This window comes from Colletotrichum siamense (assembly GCF_013390195.1).
Source record: "Colletotrichum siamense strain Cg363 chromosome Unknown KSG_Cg363_contig06, whole genome shotgun sequence".
Lineage (NCBI taxonomy): Eukaryota > Fungi > Ascomycota > Sordariomycetes > Glomerellales > Glomerellaceae > Colletotrichum > Colletotrichum siamense.
The window spans coordinates 481,856-494,284 of NW_023501019.1; the positions used below are offsets into that span (position 1 = coordinate 481,856).

At 24.8% G+C, this 12,429-nt stretch overlaps 1 protein-coding gene across 1 annotated transcript; it reads right to left on the reverse strand.

The window, feature by feature from the left end:
* Positions 1-866: 866 nt before the first annotated feature.
* CGCS363_v009145 (uncharacterized protein) lies at positions 867-1,393 on the reverse strand (the record flags this gene model as incomplete). Its single annotated transcript, XM_036640994.1, has 5 exons — positions 867-873; positions 919-940; positions 991-1,025; positions 1,080-1,093; positions 1,190-1,393. 5 exons carry the CDS (start codon positions 1,391-1,393, stop codon positions 867-869), a joined length of 282 nt encoding a protein of 93 aa, XP_036493728.1.
* Between the last annotated feature and the right edge of the window lie 11,036 nt (positions 1,394-12,429).

Consider the following 12,429-nt stretch of genomic DNA (forward strand, 5'->3'; position numbering starts at 1 on the left):
ATACATGTGCTTGTGTCTCAACCGGGGCGACCCTCGCCTCTGCGAAACTCGATATATGGAGACATCATTGGGGCAAAGCGCACATTTGCCCAGAAATGGATCAAGCACAACATCCGCTACATAATACTGAACATCGACCATAGTACCAGCAGGAAGTTCTGTAAAATACATGTTTAAAATTTACCAAGATCACGTTCACTGTGCACCCAGGGGCGACACTACATAGCAAGGAGTGACTGGCGTAATCGAGCTCTTCCGGCGGTCCATCATGCACAATGAATTACTCTCTAGTCTGTCGGATTTGCTCCTGACCAGTTCGGAGTGATTGATAAACTTAGCGTTGCTAAAGCAGTTGACTATACGGCTTGCAGATTTAATGACTTGGAAGCAACTATCGTGTAGGTGTAGGCGGGACCAAGATAACATCTGTTTGCGTGATGATACGTACTCATACCCGACGTCCTCGGGACCTTCTCCCCCATTCATTGACAGATGACGTATATGCCGCTAGAACTACGGATCTTTCAAGTCGATGATAAAGTAATTGCGTCGGAAATCTTTCCGACCCAAAGAGCCACATTCTGACGTCACACGGCACCGCCGGCATGGACACGTCTAAGTACTTAGCCAAATCCACGTAATAAGCCGTCTCCAATGCTAACACTGCAGCAGATTTACAGGCAGCCGTCATTCAGTTTGTCTCAAGAGACGTGCTCCAGTCAACCCCAAAAAGTGATTGGACTATTGGCAGATTCCAAACTTTAAATGGCCGTTGCCTGGTCCTCCTTGCTCACGTTTTCGACTATCCTGACGTATGCTTCCACTCAACAGGTCAATTTGCCGTCCGTGTTACTCAAACAAGTGTCTTAGCAGCTTATTAGTGAATGGTCCCATCATACTTTGCTTTCATGGTCTTACCCAAGTTCAAAGAGGAAGGCTTCTTTGTGCCAGAAGCGTCAGTGCAACGGCAATTCAGAGTCTTCTTATCACCAGCAAGACCACAGTCACAGAACTTGAAGGACGGACTTTCGATTTGTCAATTTTGATTGGAGCGGGGTGCGGAACGTAATTGAACTTACTTGCTGGGGCGGCACTGTAGACATAGCGGCAAATCGGTTGTTAGACGCTAAATCATAAGCTGGCAGAGAAGAGATGTCCGGAAAAGGTACGATATGCGGGAGAGGCTTACGACAACTTGGCCTCCGACATTGGCGAGGCAGCTTTTCAAGTCTAGGCTTGAGTCATTCGAGTACTCATTGTCAGCGGTGAAGCAGAATGCCTTAATGCTGGTGGAGAAATAGGACATTCCGGAGCATGACCCTGAGAAGTCTTTTGCAGCAACTTGGGCTATAGGTACTGCTGTGAGCAGAGACAGGAGTGTGTTCATACGCATGATGAGTAATGAGTAGCGTGGCTGGAAAGAAGTCGACTTATCCGTTGAGAGAAATGATCGTAATAGAGAAAAGAGCGTCTTATGTATTGACTTTGGCTTAAGGTTTTGGACAATCTATTTCTTTCCCCCTCTGGTTCGTGGCCAATTTCCACTTGACTGACATGAGTCGCGAGGGCGGCCTTTACACAGCTTTCTTGGTGCAGGGCGATTTCCATGGAAACGTATTTCAAACTGTGGCTCTTCCATTATCTGGACGCAGGTCAAAAAGCGGCACGTGGTTTATTGCAATTCAAAGGATGGGGCACGCATGAAAAACGTGGCCGCTATGTAAGGGCAGCAACAGTGGTTGACGTGGACTGCTTGTCCTGACTCGCGGTCCCGAAGCCGCCATGACACCAAGTCATTCGCCAAATCCGATCATAGACGAGCAAGAAATACCATGAAAAAGCATAGAACGATTTCGCAATAAATCATTACAAAGATGATGATGATATTTCGAAGTTATAAATCAGACGAGATATATGCCAGAGTCACGATGCGTGGATCTAGCGTGGCGGTGGGGTACCAAGATTCCAAAGGCCTCCTGATGGTCTTCCACATCATGCAGAAAAATGAGTTGTTCTGGTCCTAAAGGCGATTCTCTTCGAAAGCAATTTTATACTGAAAATGCTTCGTCGTCCATGCCGTCAACCCTCGCACCAGCAATCGCAATTGCCGTCTGAAGTCGCCATCGCTAGGAAGTTCCTTGTCTGGCACTGGGATTGTCAGTAAGGCGAACGATAGGGGTAACTCAAGGTTAATGAGGCGCAGCTTACCGTGGAACTGCAACGACCACTGCAAGCCGTCTTGTCGGCATCACCGCAATTGCTTTGCCACTGAACATTTACTATATCAGTCCTAATTCCCTTATTGCTTGCTGCTGTACTCATGGAAGCTGGCGTGGGTTTAAAGCAATGGACGTCCCTAACGGCTGCTGTTGTTGTTGTTGTTGTTGTTCTATTTTTCGACGTCAGAGCTAAGCTCAGATCGCTCCCTAGGGCATACGTTATATAGAGCAAGCTTATATATCTATAAATTTACTATATATTATTCCTACTCCTTAAATTAAGCGTCCTCTAGTTAATTACCTCCTATATATAATATTTTTAGGCTTAGAGGTTACTTTTTACTACTAGAAAATAGTATAAGTATCCTCTATTTCTAGTTTATATTATTTAGCTAAAGTTAGTATTATAGAGGTTTAAGCTTTATTATATTAAGGTTAGTATTATTATAAAATCTAAGTAAAAAGCCTCTAATTAGTAGCTAAAACTAAAGTTTAAACTACTTATAAACTTTTAAAAAAGTAAAATTACTTATAGTTTATTATATTTTATTAAAAAAACTAAGATTTTCTTAGAAAAATTAGTAAATTAATTTTTATATTTTCCTATAGTAATTTAAATTATTTAAGCTAAAAAATTAGAGTAGAATAAAATATAATAAAGTTTAAGAAGGTTATTAGCTATAAAGTTTATATAAATAGATTATTTAGTAGTTTTAATTACTAAAGAAACTTATAATTTCTTTAAACTTTTTAAATTATTTTAAATTATTAATTATAGATCTTTAGTAATACTTAAAGTTTCTAAATAAACATAGTTTTAGCTTACTATTAATTAATAGCTAAAGCTATTAAAATTTCTTTAAGTAAATTAAATAATAGAATATTATATATATAAAAGATTTCTACTTTCTATATTTATATCTCTAAATACTTTATTACTTCTAAGTAAAATATTTATAATATATCTTAAAATTATTATACTTTAAATAAATAGTAATTAAGTAGTATAAAAGTTTTTATAAAAACTTTAGTTTTAGAAAATATTAAAATACTAATTAAAAGTTATTATATATAAGAGGCTAGCCCTTAGTTTGTTCAACTTAGAGGTGCCTTAATTATAGGAATCTAAGCTAAAGAGGGGAGGGTTCTAAAAAGCTCCTTATATAAAGGAAAAACAGGTATAAAGTAGTAGTTAAGCGAATATAGTTATTAAAAGCAGAATTCTCCTAGGTTTATAGCACTACCTAGATATTAATAATAAGTATAGCTTATAATATATACTTCCCCCCTTTAGTCTTTATATAAGTATAGTTATAGTATAAGCTAAGAGTAGTTAATATAAACTATAAATAAGGCTAATACTATATTAATCTAAGCTACTAATTACCTTATACCTTATAAGTAAATAATATAATAATAGGATTTTTTATACCTAATTTACTTTTTATTTTTCCTTCTCTTATTAACCTATATAGTAGTAAGTTAATTAATTAATTATAATATTATTTTAGCTAACTTTTTATTATTCTAGTAGTATTTCTAGTATACTCTTAGCTTATTATTTATATAAGTTAATTAGCTTCTAATCCTTATTAATTACTAACTTATTTAGATCTAATTAATCTACTCTCTCTACCTCTATAATAACGCTATTTATATAAAAATATCTATTTTTTCCTTATTATTTCACTATAATTAACTTAATATAGCTTACCCTATTAGACTTTAATATAGAGATAGAGTCTCCTTTTACTATTATTAATAGTACCTCACTTTCTAAGTATTCTAAGTTTACTAGCTTCTCTAACTATAAAAAGCTTATTCTTAAAGAGTTTAACTTCTTTAATAACCCTCTCTATACTTTAGAAAGTTAAGGTTTATATATTTACTTTAACTAACCTCTCTCCCCTTACTTTATTATTAAAACGCCTATTTTTATATATTTCTATTTTATTCTTCTATTACTTTCCTAACGTTCTATTAAAACCTTTATTTATATTAGCTTATTTTTAATAATATCCTCCTAAATAATACTTAAAAACCTCTCTATAAAGTCTTTTACTTAAAGTATATATCTATTATAGCTAAAATTAAGAGACTTAGTAATATTATAGCTTACTATAATATCCTTAAGTAAAGTATATTATCCCTATATTTTAAACTTATTTTAAAACTAACTATTTCTTTAAGTAATATTACTTAGTATATCTATTACTCTAATAAGTCTATTAAGTTAGCTTATATTAATATAAATACCTATCCTCTATTATTTTAATACTATAAAGCTAATAATCTATTAAAGTAATAAAAGTATAGTTTATTACTAAGAAGAGTTTACTTCTCTTAGTTATAACTATCTTACTTATTATAATATTAATAAAGAAACCTTAATAAATCCTTATTACTTTATTATTTTAATAAAGTTATTAACTTTTTTACTAGTTCCCTATATAAGTTAAAACTTATATAAAGCTCCTCTATATTACTTCTATTTAAAGCTATAAGATCTATACTAAAGCTAAAGAGAAGTATATTACTAAAGTTACTACTAAAGCTATTATTAGCACTAATATTTCCCCTATACTTTCTATTAATTCCCTAGTTACTCCTATTTTTAGTGCTCTTACTACTACTTCTACTTTAATATCTCTCTTAGTTAAGCTTAATAAAGTTTAGCTATACTATTTTACTTAAGCTTATTTAGATATAACTAAAATCCTCTATAAAGTTTATTATATCTCTATTTTACTCCTATTTTTAGTATTTTAATTCTTTTTAGCTTATTAATATTATTACTATTATTTATACTAAATAGGAAGAGTAAAAGGTTTATTTCTAGAGTTTTTATTTTACTTACTTATTTACTTATTTTAAGCTTATCTTAGCCTTATTATATCTTTCTATAGCTTTATACTATAATAAAATCTTTTTATTACTCCTTATTTTTTTACTTATAAACTACTTTATTACTCTTCTCTTTATTTTATTTATGCTTATTTATTATTATTTAACTATAATATTATATACTAAAGGTTATTATTATTTTTATCTATAAGGCTATATTTTTCCTTAAACTTATTTACTACTTAGTTATCCTATAAGGATTATAAAAGTTCCTAAATAAGCTAACTATATTTTAACTACTTAACTAATAACTTATAGTATTTACTCTTACTTATATATTTCTATTATACTATTAGAATAAACTTAACCTCTTATTTATCTTCCCTATTTTTAAAGATAAGTAATAATTAAGGATTATTAACTTTTTAACCTAAGAGTAAGTTATTTATAATATATTATAATAAACTAATATAAAAATAATTATAAACCTTACTTAAAATATTTAACTTAATTATAATTAATAAAATTACTCTAATTACTTTATACTTTAAGTATAACTAATCTAACTTCTTATAAGGTTATTCTATATAGAAGTTTATTAATAATAACTAAACCTTATTACTTACTTTATAGCGCTCTACTAATATCTTTTTAGTATTTACTAATTACTCTATTATCTATTAAGTTATTATAATAGTAGCTTAAGCTAACTCTATAGTTAACTTTAGTTTATTAATAAACTTATTAGTAACTAATTTATATAAATTTACTAGTTCTAATATAAGCTAAATTACTAATACTAAGTTAATATAATACCTATAAGTAAAAAAGAATAAGCTTACTCTTATTATAGCTATATTATAACTATTAATTACTAATTAAATAGATAGTAAGTAAACTTCTTAGTTATCTTAAGTAAAGTTAACTATTATCTATAAGACTATTTAGATCTCCTAGTTAAAATATTTAGTTACCTTATTTATCTATAAGTAGAAAGTAGTACTTAAATATTATTTAATCTTAATAAGTATATAGAATTATTACTAGAACTAATTTATCTAATTACTACCTCTATTACTAATAATTAACTTTAGTACGTTATAGAACTAATAATAACAGTTTATAAAGTATTCTATATATACTTCTATATCTATTAATATTATCCCTTTTAGTATTATTATCTTTAAAAGTTTATTAACTATTACCTAGAAATATTTAGATCTTATTTTCACTATATATAAGAGATCTATTATAAAATCTATAGTAAAGTTATAATATAGCTATTCTATTACTAATAATAGTTAAAGGAATCTATATTTTACTTATTACTATATTATTTTTTAGCTATAGCTATTATAATTCCTTATAAAATAATAGATAGCTATAGACTACTTTAGCTAGAAATACTATTAAGCTAAAATAACTAATATATTATTTTAGCTAAAATAACTTATTATTACTAAGTTATAATACTTTTAGATTAACTATATTTAAAAGGTATTCTATAAGTAATTTTTATTTATTAATCTTAGTACCTAAATTTAATCCCTAAATATTAATTAGTTAAGAATATTTATATTATACTTAGTAATTTATAGTTTTAAGCTTAACTAAGAGGAGAAACTTTAATCCCCCCTTTTTACTATAAAGTAAGCTCTTTAGTATTAATTATTACTTACTTATACTTTATTCTAAGTATACTAAAAAGCTAAGTCTTTAAATACTAATATTTTAGAAGCTTCTATAAGTATTAATCTATATACTTTTCCTAAAGTAAAATTAGAGATTATTTATATTACCCTTCCTTTTTCTTATTTATCCTCTTAACTTTTTAAGGTATTTTATTTATAGTATAAAAATATATTAAGTATAGCTATAAAGTAACCTAATTAATATTCTAAGAAGAAGTTATATCTTAAAAGCTATTCTACCTAATAACTTTAGTATTCTATTAAATATTACTTTTATATAAAATATTTAAAGCTTTTATAGTTAGTTAAAACCTTAAATCTAAAGTAGTTTCTTAACTCTATATCTTATATACCTAAATATATAATTACTACTAATAGCTCCTTATTATAAATTAAATAGTTATATTAAGCTAGAGTTAGCTTTTATAAATAAAAAGTAATAAGATATTATTACCCCTATAAGTCTTCTTAAGTTAATACTCCTCTTAGCGTAAACTCTAAGTAATCTATTTTAATAGTTATTAAGGTTTATAAGTTAAAGTAGTATAATATTAATATAGTTTAAAAGTAGTATTTAAACGTTTAGAATATATCTTCTTATTCCTTACTCTAAATAAATAGAACTCCTTTCTTTATAAAGAAAGTAAGAAGCTTAATAACCTCTAAATACTTTAATATAAAGATTTAATAATAATTAGTAAACCTAAGGAAATTTTATAGCCTTTTTATAGAAATAAGCGCTTCCTATTTAATAATTACCTATACTTTCTCTATATTATAAGTAATACTTTCTCTTACTTTAAAAATAAACCCTATATACTTTACTATTTTTATAAAAAACTTATATTTTACTAAGTTAAAATTAAAGCTAGTTTCTTTAAACGCTTAAAAAACCTTATAAACCTTCTACTTATAATCTACTTAAAAGCTACTACTATAAACTAATATATTATTAATATATATTATTATAAAGTTATTAAAGAACTCCTAAAGTATACTATTAATATACTATTAGAATATTACTAAAGCTTTACTTAGCCTAAATAAGTAGACTAGCTACTTAAAAAGCCTATATTATATATAAAAAGCAGTTTTCTCTTAATACTTTTCTATTATATAAATCTTATAGAAAGCTATTATAATGTTTAGTTTAATATACTACTTTACTATACTAACTCTCTAGAAAGTCTCTTAGATTAAAAGTAAAAAGTAATAATCTTATTTTATAATTATATTTAACGCTTTATAATTATAATAGAACTATAATCCTCTACTTAGTTTTTAAATAAAGAGGACTAATATACTTATAAGTAACTTACTAGCTTAAATAAACCTCTTATTAAGCAAGTTAATAAGTATCTTTTTAAATATTAATAACTCTTCCCTTAATATACTATAGAGAAAGCTTTAAAGTAAAAGTACTTTTTAATTAGAGGTATTATAATTAAAATAGATTTTATAATCTATACTAAAATAACTTAGAAGTAAAGGATATAATTTAGTAGCTTTAAAAAGCTCTATAAATTCTTTATAAATATATTATAATAGTCTCCTAAAATAATCTTTTAGTTTCTTTACTTTAAATACCTTCTTAATATCTTTTAAGCTTATAGCTTATATCCTTACTACTACTTTAGATAGCTTATTCTTACTAACCCTTTAGTAAATTACTATAAATAAAGTAGTATTTAACTAATAAGCTTCTTAGATTTCCCTTACTTTTTAAAGCTCTTTTTATCCCTATAAAGTAACTATAACCCTTACCTTCTTATAAAATATATATTTCTTTACTATATTATAAATAATATTATTTTATTCTATCTATAGTTTCCCTAAGAAGAGGTTAATATCTAACCCTCTTATTATATAAATAAAAAGTTACTATATAGCCTTTAATTTCAAAATATAATATAGCTACTCCTTTTATAATAATTTAAGCTAAATTATTAGTAAAGCTTTATAATTATTATATTTAGTAGTTAATATATAGTAAATAGAAGTAGTAAGTATATTAATAATTTATTATTATATAAATATTATAGCTATAATCTATTAAAGTATTAATAGAAATACCTTTATTAACTCTAATTATTAATATTATAAAAAGCTTACTTATACTATATTCTAACTAAAACTATTTCTAACTAGCTTACTTTTCCTCTATTATCCCTAATACTTAATTTCACACTAAGGTTATTTATTTCTTAAATTAGAAATATCTTCTTCTTTCTTAATCTCTTCTAAGTCTAAATATATTATTTCCTTAATAGCTTTTACTACTCTAAAGCTATCCTTTAACCTCTTAATCTTTTAGTAATCTTTCTATAAGTAGCTAACTTAATTACACTTAAAATAATAATATATTTCCTTACTAAAGTTTTCACTTATTCTTTTATATAAAGTATATATTAAACCTATTATCCTAATATCCCTATTTATATCTACCTTTAGAAGTAATAACTTTATTCTAAAAGTTTTAAGCTAGTATAAAATATTATAAATATAGTATAATCTCTCTAATTTCTATATAATATCTTATATAAAACTTATATATTTAGTATACTTATAAGAGGTTAAGTAGTTAATTAGATAATTAAGAAGTTTATATAATAATACTTTATATAAGTAATTAATCTAAATACTATCTAGCTAAATTATACTACTTACCTCTATAATAGTACGTTTAAAATAGGGAAGGAATAAAATAAAAGCTTTATTATATTTTATCTTAAGCTTTAATAGTCTTCTAAGAGCTTTACTTTCTATATTTAGGTTACTATAAGTATAGTTTAAATATATTAAAAAGGCGTCTAGCTTAAATAAGCTATTATTACTTCTTAAACTATAAAAAGTTATAACTACTAGCTATACTCTAAGTTCTAAGTAGAAGTTAATAAGATATTATGCTTCTTAGTTACTTAAGTAGAAAGCTTAATCTATCTTAATCTTATTATATATTTATTATACTTATATAATATACTTATTATAACTTCCTCTAAACTTAAGGGGGTTAGAGAGAGGCTTTAAATACTAAATACTACCTATTTCCTAAGTAATATTTAGTTTAAAAAGTAGTAGTAATACTAATAGTAATACTAATAAAGTTACTATAAAGTTTAGTATTACTAATATTAATATATTATTAGCTACTATTATTTATATTAGATCTATAGCTAGCTTATTATTAATCTACTATAAGATTATTAAGTTATTAAGCTAGTTATTAAACTTATTAATAGCTATATAAATTACTTTAAATACCTCCTTATTTACTAATATTAGTTTTAAGCTAGTTATTTCTAGCCTAATTAGCTCTATTTTCTACTTACTATCTATTACTCTATATAATTAATAAAGTAGGTATTTAAATTAAGCTTAGATATATAAGGGGCTAGCTTTTAGTTTATTTAACTTAGGGGTACCTTAATTATAAGAATCTAAGCTAAAGAGGGGAGGGTTCTAAGAAGCCCCTTATATAGAGGAAAAATAGATATAAGGTAGTAGTTAAGCAAACGTAGTCGCTAAGGGCAGAATTCTCCTAGGTTTATAGTACTACCTAGATATTAATAATAAGTGTAGCCTATAATATTATAAGTATAATATTAAGGTTTTTTATTTATATATTACTATTTTTAATAATACTTAGTAATTTTCTTTTATATTAAATACTTTATAATAGCTATAGTAGCTAATAAGATAAAATTAAAAAGAGCTATTAAAGCTCTTTATTTTATAAATATATCTACTAACTTATTTCTAAAAATATCTTTATAATTAAAAACTTAATATATAAAGATAGAAGAAGTTACTAAAGTAATATACTCTTTAGCTTAAAGAATAATTATTTATAAAGATAAAAGTATATTACTATATCCCTCTAAAATATTAATAATATTAAAGTTATTAATATAAATATAAATTATACTTATTAGACTCTATAAATATATAGCTATATAAAGTCTAAGGTTTATAGCTTTAGCTTTAATATTAAAAACTTTAGTAAAATAAAAACACTAAAAACTTTATATAAGAGGTATTTTAGCCTTTTTCCTTTTTTTTTTTTTACTTAAAAATATAATATAGCTATAACTAACTTCCTTAGATTTAAGTTTAGATCTATTAATATAAATAATAATATTATTTTTAAGTATATCTTTAAGCTAAACTTTAAATTTAGTAATAGCTATCTTTTTTAGAGAGTAAGAAAAGCTTAAAAGTTATAAAAGTATTAAAATTAAGTAAAGGTAATAAGAGAGTATTATAGTAATATATTATAGTTATATAAGCTTATAGTAAGGGTTTAATAAGTAAATATAAAAATATTAAACTAATAAGTAATAGAAATTAAGATACTTAAGTTTTATAGTAAAATAAAACTAATAAGCTTTAAATATAATATCTATAGGGGGGATTTTAGATTTATAATATAATATAGTAATAGAAGTAATATATTATATAAGTAGAACTCCTTATATATTAATATAAATCGCTCTATTAATAAGTTAGAAATACTCTTTTTAATTTATAAAGTAGAATAATTTAATTAGAGTAATACTAAAATACTACTAAGTAAAAATATAATTAGGTTTTTAAAAGCTAAGAAATTAGACTTTTATATTATAAGTAGTAATAAGAATAATAATTAAAGAAATAGCTTTATATATAAAAATAAAAAAGAAACCTCTATATATTACTTTAAAGTTATAGAAGAATTTAGTATACTTTAGAATAATATTAGCTTAGATTTAAATATATAGTATAAAAATAAACTTATAATTAAAAGTAACTTTAAGCTACTTTATAATATCTTTAAGTGTTATTATTAAGCTATTAACTTTAATTAGGAGGTTTATTAGCTTATATTTTTATAAAATATAAATAGCTTTACTTTTCTTTAACTTAAAGAAAACCTTATTTTTAGTATTTTAGTATAAAATATAAATAATATTAATTATAAGTAGCTTAGTATTTTCCTCTATAAAAAGAGACTTAGTTTATATTAAGATATTATTAGTATACTTAAAATAAAAGTTAAAGTTTTATAATAAAAGCTTTATAAAATAGAGTAAATATAAAATAAAGGAAGTAGAAGAGTTTTAAGAGAGCTTATAATAAAGAGGGAAGAGATCTAAAATAATACTTTTAATATAAATTTAAGCTTAATAACTAGTTATAAATAACTTAATATAGTAAATAAAAGGTTCTAGTTATCCTTATTTCTATAATTTAATAAGAAAGTAGTTATAGAAAATAGTATTAAAAGCGCTCTTAATATTAAGTATAATAAAAAAAGTAACTAAACTAGCTTTAAAAATAGCTTTAATTTTATAAGTTATATAAGTAGTAAAATTAACTATACTATACTTAAAGAGAGCTTTAAAGTATTAAGTATTAATAATTTAAGCTAGTAATATTATATAAATAGTATATTAAGTAAATAAACGCTTAAAGCTTTTTCTAAAATAAGAGAATAAGGATATAAGATAATATAAAGTAACTTTAGTTAGAGGTTTCCCCCCCTTAAGTATAAAGATTACCTTAGCTTTTTTAAAAATCTCTAAGTAATACTTAGAAGTTAGATAAGCTTAAAAAAAAGCTTAAATAGACTTAGCTATAGCTAGCTAAGTAGCTTAAAATATATAAATAGTAATACTATTAATTTTAAGTATAGTATT